Source organism: Leucopleurus acutus, assembly GCF_964270905.1.
Source record: "Leucopleurus acutus genome assembly, chromosome: 21".
NCBI lineage: Eukaryota > Metazoa > Chordata > Mammalia > Artiodactyla > Delphinidae > Leucopleurus > Leucopleurus acutus.
This window is the reverse complement of record NC_139163.1, coordinates 17,771,189-17,787,143: the sequence shown is the minus strand read 5'-3', so window position 1 is coordinate 17,787,143 and position 15,955 is coordinate 17,771,189. Positions and strand designations below refer to the sequence as shown.

The 15,955-nt window shown below is 37.0% G+C and overlaps 1 protein-coding gene across 1 annotated transcript; it reads right to left on the bottom strand.

Moving 5' to 3' along the window:
- Positions 1–434: 434 nt before the first annotated feature.
- Positions 435–8,562, bottom strand: FGF20 (fibroblast growth factor 20; the record flags this gene model as incomplete). The annotated part of the gene is made up of 3 exons (XM_082863701.1): positions 435–680; positions 2,763–2,866; positions 8,277–8,562. The coding sequence occupies 3 exons, from the start codon at positions 8,560–8,562 to the stop codon at positions 435–437; spliced, it is 636 nt and encodes a 211-aa protein (XP_082719827.1).
- Positions 8,563–15,955: the final 7,393 nt, after the last annotated feature.

Below are 15,955 nucleotides of genomic sequence, written 5' to 3'. Positions count from 1 at the left end.
TCCTACAAGGTTCTCAAAATTTATGTAGCAATGATCTTGGCCAACTATGTCAATACATCTCTTCAACATGAAGTATCTATTTTTAATGTAACTTTTAAAGTAAACATACTCCAGAGAGGTGAGGCACCAGCAGCAAACTAGGTAGGGTTCCCATTACCCACAGTTTAACAGATTTTCAGCTTCAATCTACAAGTGAGGACAGAGCCAGTGTACCCGAGGGAACTTAATCCACTTGTAAAGAGAGATCTTGATCTACTTCAAGTCAAGATATTTTTCGTTTGTTTGTTCTCAATATTCTTTCCAAATTCAGTCTCCCAGTGGAAAATAGACTCCATAACATTCTGAAGGTCTTCCTGTGTTATTATTTTATGATGCAAACTGTAATAAGAAAGAACAGTTGTAGTTTGGTTCTTCAGTAAAGACACTATCACCCTTCAACTGTACATTAGTAGGTCCTTGTACAGTTCAGGAACTCTTTCTGGATCCACTGGTCTAGGCAGGAAATGTGTAAATTTCTGATGTCTTTTAGATCTGGCACCATCTCTTGGAGTTCCATCTTTGTTAAGTGCCACAAAATACCTACGGCCAGTGTCTCCATGTTTATATATGTTGGATGAATAGGTATTATACCAGTTCTCTTCAAATTGCTCCCTAAAGATGCATTCAGAAGTCAGTTTCTCCTAAAAGAGAGAAGATAACTGCCATTGAAAAAGATATCTTTAAGAGAATTTCCTTAGAAAAGTCTCAACTCTCTATTTCTTTGCCTATAACTATATCCTTGTCAAAGAAGGAGAGAGGGTAGATTGTTTTTGCTTTGTTCTGTTTTAGTTCTCATGTTATCTGGAATTCTTTCTCCCAGGTGACTCCATCCAGCAGTTTAGTTTACAGAACTCTAAGTTAAATGTCAATTCTCAATTTTATTTTCAAACAATAAATATTCTAAACTTGCCCATGCTCCATTTGACCTCCCTTCCATCACCATCACTGGCAAATAGGCCTGTAGTTTATCTTGTTCCATCATTAGATGCCAAAGTTCTACACAGCAAATCTCCACTACCATCTTGAAACGTTTCAAGACCTTGCTAACATTCAAATTCCTAACTCAAGATCATCACTCCAAGTCATATATCTTCCCTTTATGAATTTATTGTTTGATGACATAATCCCCACAATTAACTTATATCTGGATATTACTATTAGGTAAAAAACCCAGTGATTTCTTGTCTTTTCAAGATGGACTGTATATTATCCCAAGGGGTAGACTACAGTTGCTTTTTTAATCTGACACATACATGAAGAAGGAAGATTATGTGCATGTTTTCCTCTTTCAATTGTAATTCTACTCTTAGGAGATTACACAATGCATTATTTCTCCTTCTTCTGAGCTGACAGAAAGCCCGGAAAGGGCAAGTGTTGCCCTTAGAAGGACAGATATTAAGTGGAGTACCATTTACTGAAATATGATAACCGATTTTCCTCAGTGTATATTGAGATTCTAACTGTATATTGTGGTCTCAATTGAGATTTTAAGAAAAAAGAAGGTACCAGATAGTGTCATCTGCTAAATCATAAAAGTAAATTCTCTTTGGAAATAGCTACAGAGACTTCGACTTTAAGAAGGGATTTCACATGAGGGAATGGGTGGGAGTGGCCCACATTTACACTTTAACAATTTTCTTACAATTATATAGCAACTGCGAACAACTAAAAAATGATACAGTGAAAGTGAAAGATCTGCATAGTACTGCAGGTTGAGTTTTATATTATCCTGTTGCTCTAATTCTTGTGTTGTTTTTGCTGCTTTGTTGTTAAAAAAAAAAGGAAAGAAAAGAAAAAAGAAAATTAAAAAAACCTTACACTGATGAAGTATTAACTTGAAAAGTTTACTGTAAGTTCCATATTTAAAACATTTATAGTAGACCTACAGATGTGTGCACTTATCCCCAGTGATAAGTTAAAAACTGCCCAATGCAACTCTGAGTAAGAGCATGGCTACTGTAATTATCAAGTCTGCAGATACGGTCCAACTAGTGCGGTTGCCATTTTCTGTTATTGTTTAAGGTATCCTAAGATTTCATTCATTCATTTCCTATATTGCAAAGGTCAGCAAGTCAGTGATGTATACTTATCTATGAAGGTAATAATAGGTAGAGAAAATTTATATTAAATGAATGTGAAGATGAAAAGAATCTAACATGGCAAGAAGAAAATGCTCTCATTTTTTTGTCTCTGGTCCCAGGATAATGGGCAGAAAAAAAACTAGTGAGCTAAAAGCAATAAAGTTTTAGGGTTTAAGAAATGAAAGTGAGGGGACTTCCCTGGTGGCGCAGTAGTTAAGAATCCGCCTGCCAATGCAGGGGACATTGGTTCTATCCCTGGTCCAGGAAGATCCCACATGCCGTGGAGCAACTAAGCCCATGTGCCACAGCTACTGAGCCTGCACTAGAGCCGGCGAACCACAACTATTGAGCCCACGAGCCCACGCACTGCAAGGAAGAGTAGCCCCTGCTTACAGCAACTAGAGAAAGCCCACATGCAGCAACAAAGACCCAACGCAGCCAAAAAAATAAAAAAAGAAATGAAAGTGAGTTGCTATACTACTGCCTAGACATGTGGAAATTTATCAGGATCTAGATTTTTAATTTCTACTTAAGTATGTTGTTTATGTATTTCTTCTGATATGCATAATCGGTAGCTATTTTACTTATAAAATGGATAGTCATTATTTAATGAATTACAATAATTTTTTAAAAAATACGTACTGATCCATAGAGTTCTCCTTTGTCATTCATTCCAAGGTAAAGACCACTGTCCACACCTCTAATACTGACCAGTCCCACTGCCACACTGATGAATTCCAGGATACCTGAATTTATAAACAAAATAATGATTTGCATTTATTAGAGAACATACGACTAATGAAAATCTTCCAAAGAGCAGTAGATCAAATTGCTAAATATAATGATGTATGTGGAAGTCCTTTGTAAACTGAAAAGTGATGTACAGTTGTCATTATGATGAGCCTCCTATTTTACAGATGAATAAAACTAAAAAAACAAAAATTGTTCATCATGATAAAACGTTAAGGGTGTAAAACCTTAAACCAGACTGACCTGGGTTTGAATCCAGTTCAGTAACTTACTGATTAGTCTACATAAGTCATTTGTCTTCTTTGAACTTCAATTTCCTCATACGCAAAATGGGTGAAATGCATCCTTACAGGAGAGTGGTGAAGACTAACACATTTAGGCACTCAATAAATGGAAATTATTATTACCATAAAATTAGTACATAATAGAGGTGTTCATAATTCTCCTCCTTGATTCTATTAACTACAACCATGTTCTATTAATTGTTTTGCTTTGTTTTTGCTTACTATGAATCAAGTAAATTTTTTTCTAGCAGCAGCCTATATACCTTATATGGGTGTATTAGTATTTTGTAGTTTATAAAGGGCTTCTACTTTTATCAGTACTTTCTATCTGGTCCTCAAAAACAACCTCCTAAGATAAGCATAGAAGATATTACTATCCCATTTGACATATAAAGAAACTGAGGCTTGCTTAAAGACATGGTATTTGTAATTAATAGGACAGATACTTGAACTCACATCTTCTGAGCCCTAATCCAATGTTTGTACTTCAAAACAGTGCTCCTTGAGGACAAGACAGTAGTTTCAAAATTTACAGATTATATAATATGCTATTTCCTGTCCCATGATCCTTAAAAATAAATTTTATGGTTCAAAGAAGTAAAAGGACTTTATAATTTATGAAATGTAATAGCCAAATACCAAGAATTTAGCATGCAAGTAGATTTTGCTTTCAATAACTTTCCAGAAATATTTTCATTTATCTATAGGTAAATTAGTACCGAAAACTCTCCACTCAATACTCTTAATACACCATAGTTAAACAAAAACAACAACAACAAAAAACCTTAATGCTTCCCTCTGCATCATTCTTTTTCTCTGCACACACTAACCTTTGGACTAATGTCTTTGTCTTGTTCTTCTCTTTAGACTCTTTGGTGAAAAAGTATATAGATTTACTTTCTATGCTTGGAACTGCCTTCCTCAATAGCTTTCTACATTCACCCCTTCACTCCCTCTTAAGCTCTACAAACAGTATAAATGTGTACCATTTAGCCTGACTCTTGATCTTAAGTCATTTCTTGATTTATTATACAAGTTCTTGTTTGGACACGTGACGTTCCCAAGGCCAAAGGAAAGTACAAAATCTGGCTATTTGCATATATGGAGGTCTCTGTTCTGTCCAGATCCTAATTCACTCTTTGGCAGAAACATGGATGCTTAAGCTCTAAACATAGATTCTGAAGAGCTCAAATGAGCTCTTGTAAACTATTAGGAGATCATGTAGAGCACTAGAGCTAACAAGGATCTTACAGCAACAATATCGTACTGCTAAATTGCCTGTTAAGTGGCTTGAAAGAGTCACTGTCCCTGTATGAGTGCCTAAGGCAGAGAGGAGGTAAGATATAGTAGGAAGATACAGACCTCATAGGATATCCATTATAATGACTGATATAGAGGTGGGAAGTAAAGGAAAATTAAATGTACTGCCAAGCTCATTAGTGAGTGATTCCTGTTAGAAACAAAAATATAGGCCCAAAACATGATTGGTAGAAGAAGATACGTTAATGGAATTTCATCCAGATATACTTACAAATGTATAATTACTTGAAGTTGTAATGAATGTTACATTCAAACTGAGAAGTGCACTGCAGTTCACTTGTAACTTAATTCTCTTTAAGTATCTGATTTACGTTAAGATGCTCTTGTCTTTCAAAGAACAGGAACTGATTAACTGATTAGACTGTATAATAGAACTAGTTTTCAAGTACAATACAAGATTCATTTCCATATAAATCAATTATAAAACAGATCTTATAAAGTATCCATTTTTCTTGCAAAACTAAATTGTAAACCACTTACACTTTAATTCTCATCTTAAAATAATGCCATTATGTTGTCAAAAAATATGTAATTGTAGAAAGACAAGAAATTATATATATTCTTAGAATAATTATATTCAATAGCTTCAACTTCATTAAACGACATCCAAAGCCTCATATACATATAACAAGGTCGAAATAATTTTGCAATGGCTCATAGGGGCTGATGGGAAAAAAGTTATGTGCTTTTCATATTCCTCTTAAAGATTTTAGCCACACTTTTAAATTCTGATCGTTTTTTCTCCACAAGGAAACAGTATACCACACAGTAATTTGTAATCATTTGATTCTTAAATGAGATTTGACAAGTCTTTCTTATTTATAATATGAGGTGGCAACTAAGCTAATTCTTTAACAAAGAGTAGACATGAAAAGCTTTCCTTAAGAGGTAATCACAGATTTTAGATAGATTTTCTAATGCCTAGTGTCCCATAAAAATACTTGGAGGTACTTTGTCTTTTTGGTATCATTTTCAAAGCCAGCCTTTTTTAAAATCATAATAAAGAGGTGAGTCAACCCACAATGCAACCACATCAGACAAATCTATGGAGAATAGGGGAGAATAAAAGAAAGGTCTTTAAAGGAATATGTTTGATCTCAGGCTAAACTTTTTTTTTTAAGTAATGATTCCAGGTTTATGTATTAGGTAAAATCTTCCTACTGTACTACTGTGCAGGAAAGCTCTATTATAAATATAGAGCTAACTCAGATAGGAAATTTTTTAAACCTTACAGGGGTCTTTTTGTTTATATTCTACTGATGTGGTTTTGAAATTTTAAAACACAGTATTCTGAATTTTTTATTGAATCATAGCCAAATTAGTATAAATTATCAAAAATGTTAGTTACTTTAACATCTCAAATAGCACATCTTAAGCATTTTCAAAATTCTTACTTTGATGACACAGAAATTTTTAGAGAGAAAAATAATTTCATAGTTAATAATTGAAGCACTAAAAAGAGAAGGCAAATATAGAGAGAAGCTTATAATATTACACATGTTGTGTATATACTTTCTTCTCACCTGCACTCTCTTGTTATAAATTATGATGTTTTAGCTATCACAGGCCACTAGGATGCACTCTAATGCATCCTAGAGGTTGTTACTCCTTTAAGCTACAATGCTAATCTGGGTTATCGTTCCTTTGTGTAACAGTAAATATTTTGTTCTGATAGGTACCCTTGCACCACAGAGTGGCTTAAACCAGCACAAACATCAGTCCAAGTCATATTTTTCCAATTACTAAATAAGCATACAAAATTTTAGCCAAAAAAAAAATTCTACTAAGATGGTCATTCTGATATGCAACATTTATTAAGGAATGAAATAAAATACCAGTTTAATGAATGTTATCAAGTCTATAAATATTTACTAATCTCTTCCCATAGAGTCAGTCTTATAAAGAGACACAAAGCGGAAGAAGCAACTCTTGACATTGGAGAGATTATGGTTGAATTATAAGGGTCTTAAAAATAGAATTTCCAAGCTTATACTATGTAACCTGATGTGTGTGGGGGGTGAGGAGATGTCTGAATATTACCTAAGCTTAACTTGTACCTGCTCTACTTATAGGCATTATCACATTTGCATTCATTTCTAAATCCTTCTGGTAGCTGGAGGGTTTTTCTGTAATGCAGTAATTCTTACAGGCAAGGGAACTGAGCCACCTGGTGTCACAAAGTTCTTTAGACTCAGAATCTCAGCCTCCTCAATTTAGAAACTACTTTCTGAAAGTGACCCCAAGGGGGGCCACTAGGTCATGACACTCTGGACTCAGAGTCAATGGGAATTTGGAAGAGATCAGTGGAAGCTACAAACATGTGGGTTTTAAAAAGTTAATTTTCTAAGCCTTTAAGTGCTACCAAATGACCACCACATGTTCATTTCTACATCTAGAGTTACAAATGCCCCTCAAACTGAGATTTACACTTCCCCAAAGTTTTAATGAGGACTACAAGTCAAAAAAAAGAAAGCCAAATAAGAACAGGGGTGAGGATAAGAGAGGGCCCTTCAGAGAAGAGATTCTCAAAGAATTCCAGTGCTTAGGAAAGAAAAGGAAAACTGACACTATGTTAGGCCCTTTCACATTGCTGCTGACAGGTAAATGGTATCTTTAAAATGAAATACACTGATTCTCTCTAATGAAGTCCCAAGTTTGATGATCCAAATCCTTTGAGAGTGCTAGCCAGTTAACTCTAATATGATGAAAACTTCCACAGTGGAGGAAAGATTCTGGGCTGTTAGAACAGGAGAGCATCTTGAGAGAATCACCTGATTTAACCTCATTGTACAGACAAGAAAACTAAGGCTTAGACCGGTGAGGGAACGTGCTAGTCACCCAGCTAGTTAGGGAGTAATTAACAATCGAGACCTTATGGTTTCCCAATCTAGTGTCTTAACAATCTGCCTTAACAAACAAACATTTTTTGTTCTTGTTTTTGTTTCTTTCTTTTAACCCCTTCTGCTCCCAGACACTGTTGGAGGTATTCTGAAATACGTCCCTTTGTGTTCCCACCCGTATCTTCTTTCGCTTCCCCATTTCCTCTTACCTAAGGTCAATACCAAGATCTTTGCTTTCAGATTTCACAATTTCTAAAGAGGATCTTGGCTGAAGGACTGGGCATGCTCAGTAGCCGGATAAGCTTCCCCCCCCCCCCCCCCACCAAACTTTAAGAGCGCTGAGAACTGCAGGCAGGTGAGCCTGACAGTAGCGATGGTACCCACGGAAAGTTAATCTGTTACCTTTTCAGGTGAACATTTATGGTTCTCTAGGTAGACACGTAAAAGCTCGCCTCCTATGTTAGAGCTATCCTTTGAGCAGTAGCCATGGGAGAAGACTCATCAACTGCACAGCTTCAGGGCAGGTTTAAAGAAGCTTCCGGTTGTTAACTTTTGTTAAGGGGAAATATGAGAGGAAGTAGGAGAAAATAATAGGGATTTTGAACACAAAAACAAAAAACTGCCTGCGAGGTAAGGAGTACGGGAAAGATGTGGCTCCGAGTCCAGGGCTCGGTGTCCCAGGCAGCAGGAAGGGCAGGGCAGCCAGGTGCGGGCGGAGCACCCCCATTTCTCCTCCTGCCCTCAGCGTCTGGAGCAGCAGGCCGGCCGGCAACCGCGGCGGTCCGCGGGCGGGGAAAGTCCTCCAGTGCCTCGCTGGCCGCCCAGCAGCCCAGGCCAGCACCTCACACTGGAAGGGTTCCGGGGACTCCCGGCCCCACGTAGTCCCGACTCCATCCGCGAACGGGGAGGGAGACGCAAGAGGGGGAGCAGAGGAGCGCGGGGGGCGGGGTGCCGGTACGTACCGAAGAGGCTGTGGTCCTGCCTGGTGCCCTGTACGCTGCCGTCGGGCAGGATCTGCAGGTGGAAGCCGGTGCGGCAGTAGAGCTGCCTGCGGCGCAGGATGCCGTGCAGGTGCGCCAGCTCCGCAGCCCCGGGCCCGCCGCGGGCGCCCAGCTCCGCCGCGCCCCGGCGCTCGCCCAGCAGAGGCGGCCGCTCCCCGGCAGGAGGCAGCAGGAAGTGCGAGCCCACCTGCTGGCCCAAGCCCTCCAGGCCGCCCAGGAAGCCCCCTACCTCGGCTAAGGGAGCCATGGGGCGGCCGGAGGGAGAGGCGGCGGATCCGGAAAACAAAAGACCCCCAATAAAAAAAAATGGAGCAGGGATGGGGAGGTGAATGGAGAAAAATTATAGCCAAACAAGCGCAAACAAGCTAAGGCCCGGTTAGTCCCGTGAGGTCGCTGGATGAACTTTGCACTGAGAGCAGGGAGGCTTTCACTGTCTTGGAGCGATCTTCTCTCCTGGGGTAGGTGGGAACCGGTTGCTGGCTTTGCAGAAACATCTATAGCTGCCGCTGCCAATACTGGGGCTGGGCCTGGGGCTCCAACTCCGCAAACGGATCAGAGTCCTGTGTACATACACACAGTATATATGCGGGTCCTCTTGACATATGCTAATCAAGTCCTTTCATGCTCGCTGGGGAGGTTCTGTTTGAAATCTTAAACCGGCCTCCTCTCACGTTTTTGCTCTTCGGAAGTGACCAGAAGGGGCCCTTGACGGCTCTCTATCCATGCAGTCGCAAAAATCATTCCCGCACTTGGCCAAAGCTGGCCAGCAACTTCGGGGAGGCGCAGTCAAGGCCGCTCTTTGGGGTTGTCTTTGGAACAACCGTGATGCTGTTCTGCTGCGGCCGTGCGATTGCCTTTGATGTGAGCTCCTTTGCAGTGATAGATCGCTGCTAAAAGGAGCCCAGCTTGGCAGGTATATTGAAGAAGGGAAGGGGGGAAGGGAGGGAACTGGGAGCGGGGGCGGGGAGGAGGGGATGGGTAGGAGGAGGAAAAGGAGAGAAGAGGAGAATTGGACTCCTTGGGAGCTGCTGGGAGCCTACAGTGGACAGGTGCAAAGAAAGGTAAGAGAGGGAGAAGGAAAAAGGGCGTTACCTGAGGCTTAGACCTGCCCAGACACACATGAAAGGAAAATCAAAGCTCTGACAGTTTAACTCACTAATTTTAAAACACTAATAAAATGTACAAGCATTACTCTTTTCTTTTATCATTTAGATGGGGGATTTTCTTTACATAATCAAGGTTAGGTTAGGAACACCCCCTCCCCCTTCCCAGGTTCTCTTTAATGTTTATCTTTACTCAGGTAGCACAAGATACAACCAAGATTGCCTTATATCTATATGGAAATTTAAAGTTGTGTGCTAAGTTTGTGAACTTTTAATCAACTTTTTTTTACATCTTTATTGGAGTATAATTGCTTTACAATGGTGTGTTAGTTTCTGCTTTATAACAAAGTGAATCAGTTATACATATACATATGTTCCCATATCTCTTCCCTCTTGCATCTCCCTCCCTCCCACCCTCCCTATCCCACCCCTCTAGGTGGTCACAAAGCACCGAGTTAATCTCCCTGTGCTATGTGGTTGCTTCCCACTAGCTATCTATTTTACGTTTGGTAGTGTATATATGTCCATGCCTAATCAACTTAATATAGTAATGTAATATAATTATGAATCTAGGGATTAAGAGTAAATCCAAGTAGGCTGAAAAGAGATGGGTTACATTCTTATATTTGCCACGAATAGAAAATGAATATCTGTAATAGTGTCATAAATGATGAGTGGGCTCCGGGGCCATTATCCAATCTAAGAGCACTTCCCTGTTCTTAGTTGCATTTTCTTTAAGACTAGATTTTGGGGGTTGTTCACATTTGAATTATAAAAACAACTAAATGGAGAACGGTGTTGATTCTCGATGTGTTTTTCAGACGCAAAAAGTCGCTAGTAAAATGTGGGACTGCCCGTGCATATTTGTGAAATCAAAAGTCATTGAGGTGAAGGAGCTGCATACACATCCATTTAAAACTTAAAACTTTGGTTTTGTACCACTAGTTAAATTTAAGATCTTTAAGTTAAAATTTTTCAGTGGCAGAAGTGTTAGGAATCATTTGGCAGATTTTTGTGCTTCCCCTGAGCAAAAAGTTTTAGGGAATCACTAAAGATTACTTTTTCAGTCCTGTTTCATGGTCTGTTTAGCAAAGGCCTAAACTTGGGAGTGCAGATGGATGGGACTGCTTTATTTTATTTGCTCTGGAGGGATTTTTGCTAATTAATTGGCAGGTGCTTTAAAGTAGGTAAAGTTACACCTTTTCATCACTACGGTCCTAAGTACTGACCCTTGTGCAACCAAGTTATAAAAGAGTCCTTAAAGCAAGTGATTCACTATTGATAGATATGAAATAAAACAAAAACACTGGCTAAAAATAATAAACAGATAAATCACTTTAGAAATGTACTCAGCTAAGTCTGTTTTAAAGGTTGTACCAGGTAAGTGTCATATTATTTCACCTTTCAAATAACAGCAATCTGTCTTGTGGTAGGACCCCCAAATCCACCATAATCAAGATTTCAAAGCACATCTGTGTAAACATTATCACATCAGTGGAAAACATCAACCAATGAGCTTTTACTTTGAACCAAATCTTCTTAATTGCAGTGTTAAATCAAAGAAAGTTAGATCAAAGTTGTGTGAATCTCATAGCGGGAAAACTAAAGTAGCCAGTACATACACTGATCACTTTTAAAGAAGATAGTTAAAGGTTTAAAACTAAGATCAAGTACCTTTTAATGAGCTTTGTTTCAAGGTCTAGCTTCTGTACAATATGTAATGCTGTTAATTATTCCGCAATGGTTATATAGCATCGTCACTTGCTCCTAGAGGCACTAGTTCAGTCTATAAAATATTTCCCCACATGAACAGTTTAAGTCCTGCTGTGTGATTCATATCTCTCAGTCTGTTTAAGTCTCTTGGGTCACATATATATGTATAGATATATATGTGTGTGTGTTTATACATATATATACAAAATAGTACAATACAGAGAAATTTTACCCATAGTCACCAAAGCCCCAAAATTTTAATAATAAAACTACTATCTCTGTACAACTTTAACATTTTCAAGTCCATTGCCTTACTCGATCACCACAATAATGCTATGAAATAGGCACAATCCACTTTATAAAGAATAAAAAGATGTCCTGGATTCTAGTTCAATGTTTAGTCCAGTCTTACATCCCAGAGAAATTTTCTCAAACTCTCTAAATGCCTCTGTTTCCTCTTTTGTAAATTAAATACAATATAACTCCTGCCTAGTTCTCTATGCCAAGGGTTGCTATGAGACTTCAATGTAAAAATATCTAGGAAAGTGGTTTTAAAACTATAAAGTATTCTATACATGTAAAATGCTAGAAACCTTCAGTTGGTGGGAAAATTTTTGCTTTATAATTTAGCAAGTATAATTTGTTTGAAATACAAAATAAATCTTTTTTCCTCAAACCAAACCTTTACTATGTGAGTTTTGAATGGTGCTTAATGCCATTTTATAAAGGGCCAGAATAGAAACAAAAAGATAAGGATTTCTTTTGTTTGCACTAGTCACGTGACAGGAAAAGATAACACTAAAGATTTTTTTTGCACATGCTGTGATGATATCATGGGAAGTTAAATAATTTTGAAGAGTGTTTTACAAGAGTGCATTATTCAGCTTTTAAGTATACATTGCAATCTAATCAACTTTACCTATACTTCCTAGAGACCACACTTGCCTTGCTGTTATACAAATATGTGGTACAATTTCTACTTCCACAAAACGTAGTTACAATTTTCCAGGCTATATAATTCCTATATAGATTTTCAGCAAGCATAGTGTTATGAATCTTTGTTTTTGCACATGAAAAAGGAGTTTATGCCTTTGGTTACTTCTACATGTGTATAACTTGAGAAAAAGAAAAAAAGCTGATTTAAAAGTCATGACTTATACATTCAATAAAATAAAAGTACATTTGCCCAACATTATCTATTATTTGTAATTACAAATTATTGGCAGCAACATAAATTTCCACACATGGGAAACTGAATGAATAAATCATGTATACTCACACAATGGAGCATTACATACCTGGAAAAAAAGAATGAGTTAGATCTCTTTAAATTAGCATGGAGTATTTCCAGAAAATACTATTAGTTGAAAAGAGCAAAGTTTTAGCATGCTTTACACATAGAATGCTATCTTTTCTGTAAGAAAGAAAGAAAATAAGAAACTTTTATATACGCTTTTTTTCCCCCAAAATAAACACGGGATGGATAAATCAGAAACGAATGAAATTGGTTATGCTGTTAATTGTTTACCTGAGTTGGATGTGAATGGAGTAGAAGAGATGGGAAATGACATGTCTTTGAGAACTTTTTATAGAGTTTGGACTTTTAGAGAAATGTTAACGTTCTAGATCTTTTTAAGTCAAATAAATAAGAATGGGGGAGGGGGGGTGGAATAAAACCAGGAACAAATGAACCTAACTAAATTCAAGTGAATGAATGAATAAATTATAACCACTCAGAAGGGAATGATAATATTTTTTTTAAAAACTAAGTAACTTTCAAATACAGTTCTTTTACTGTATAATCAAAGTCTAAAGATAAAAATATACATAGATACTGAATTTAAGTTACAAAGATTATTTTTCTCAGTGTGTGGGGTTAGACTAGTGTATTATAAGTTTGATGAAGAGGCTATTTACATAGTCTCAAATATCCCCTCACAAATTGTTTCTTGATCACAAAAAGAAAATAATAACTTCATAGTGGATTAATTTAGTAAATACTATCTTAACCGCATAATGAAAGTAAACAACAATAATGGGACAAACCAACACCATATACCTCTTGACACTCTAGGAAGGATATGATGTCACTTATTTGATGTCACTGTCAAAAATGCATCCTGAGTCTAGTCATGAAGAGACATCAGCTAAACCCCAAATAAGAGACAGTCTACAAAACAACTGGCCTATATGCCTCTAAAATGTCAAAATCAGGAAAGACAAAGAAAGGTTGAGGAACTGTTCCAGATTAAAGGAAACTAAAGAGACATGAAACCTAAATGTGATGATGATCCTGTTATGGAGCCTGAACCAGAAAAACAAACAAACAAACAAAACAGAGACTTTATTGAAACAATGGGGAAATTTTAATATGGATTGTGAATTAATTAATAGTATTGTATCTATGTTAACTTTCCTAATTTTGACAATTTTACTGTGAATATATAAAGAAAGGTATTAGGATATACAAAATAAAACTTTATGGATAAAGAGACATGATGTCTGCAAAATTATTCTCAAATGGTTCAGGAAAAATGTATATGTGACTATACACAGAAAAAGAAGGAATGGATGATAAAACAGGGGAGTGAAATGTTGACTGAAGAAACTGAGTATAGGGTATGTGGAGTTCTTTGTAGTATTCTTGTAAGTTTTCTGTAAGAGTGAAATTACATCAGAATTTAAGTTTTTAGGGTAAACTTTGAAAGTTCACAACTTAAATATTAGAAGCACTTCATTTATAGGAGAGCATATCTAAATTCAATAGCTATTATGTAAAGTAGTCAAGGTAAATCAGAATTCCTGAATTTGAACTATTTGCATAGAAGGGCCTCAGTCTGCACAAAATCTCAAACCTTGACCAGAACAGGTTGGATATTTTCTGTGGAGAGTATTAAACACACGTGAAAAAAGGAATATTAATTGACCATGAAGTCACATAATTTGGTGAGGGGCAAATTCAGGCAGAATGAAAATTTAACACAAATTGAACATCTTTGTTATTTTCTCCTTAGTTCCAGGAATGTCAACTACTGTAATTCAGCCCCACTTCTCACTTTACCCACAGAGAGCAACAAGAGTAATAAACAACATAGTTTAATTTTTACCTTGTACTTTTTTTCTTTCCTATCCACCTCACTAGATACAGGCAAGATATTTCTACTCGATAGTTATGAGACCCTGGGAACATTACATTACCTCCCTGGAACTCAGTTTTTCCTCTATAAAATTGGGTTAAAGAATGTTGTATGTAACTTGCAGAACTGTTGATATTATAGGAATTATATGGATAAATGCATATGAAAATCCATTAGTTCTACAACATCTAAGTGATTATTTGAATGACGATAATCAGTATCTATTTTCCCTGTGTTTGGGGCAACTTAAAATTCCATGTTCTGCTCTAAGTTGCAAGAAAAGAAAGATGACTTATGGGATTTACACATCATTGAATCTAATAGTGGCCTTATTTGGAGCACAGAAAAATGCTTCCTGCAATGAAAGTTTTAACTAACAGTACTTGGAGGTGGGTCTGAAAGAAATATGCTTCTAAAACAAGTTCTTTTGGAAGTAGCCACAGCATCAGGCTGACTATACATCATTTATTTGTCTTTCATAAGGTCTTCTACCATCATCCGAATGTATCATAAAATTATAATGTGAAAGTACTTCATATTTTTCATCACTTGGAAGAAATTTGCCAAGTTACCTCAACCAAACATCTTCATTTTACAAATGAGGAAGATGGCTCTCAGAGAAATGTCACCTAGTTGATAGAAAAATCATAATTTTAATTAAAATATTTCACATCCATTTCCAATGCTGTTCCCACCAAATAATGCTGCCAATACCCAAATAGTAATAAAAGCTGATTCTCTAGAGAAACTGAAGTATATACCTTTTAAAAAAACTGTGGTTCAAACTGATGTCATTGCTCATACACAATATTTTATTTGGTTACTCCCAGAATCAGCAACTGAATAGTGGATTTGGAAAAATTACGGTTGGTATTTTTTTCATTGCTTTATTGCCTCCTTACTATGAATGTATCCACAGATGCCACTAAACCCCTTTGTTTTTCATTTCTCCATTTTCAAAGTAAAGAAAGAGTATGTAAGTTAAACGTGCTTCGTCCTACCGAGACATAATGCCACACAAACACTAAAAGCATATTTTATTACAATAACTAAAAATTAAATGATCAATATTAAAATAAATTGCATTTTTGGAGGGCATAGAATTGCCATCTGATTTTTTTAATGACACTCTTCCAAATATAAAAAAAATCTATTTATAAAATTTAGGGAGTCAATAGATTTAAACACTTAATGAATTTGTTCATTGTCTATCCTTAGAATTAGTTAGAAATAAAACACACCATTACAAGAATGGTGATACAAGTGTTTAATCTTTCACAACATCAATAATATGGATGAATTATATTTCCTTTAAAAGTTAGACAATGAAAAAGTAATTTATTAAATTACCTTGAAATTTCGTGTCTCTTAAGCACCGTAATGTGATAAGAGCAACTAAAGCCTTCTTTACCCATTTTTCTCCCGTAATTAGAGGCCTGAGATAACTAGGCCTGTTGATGCGAACCGGAGCTTGGCCCCAGGCAACACCTGCTCAGGAGGCCTTTCGCCAAGTGGTGCTGAAGGGAGAGGGATGCGTCTTCACCCCCGGACCAGAGGGAAGACTGGTAAGGCACTGCTTACACTTTGGCACACAGTTTAGGAAGACATACCTATCTCTCCATAACAGTCACCCTGGAGTGAGAAAATAGTATACGGAGCAGACTAACGCATTTGTATGGCGAGGTGT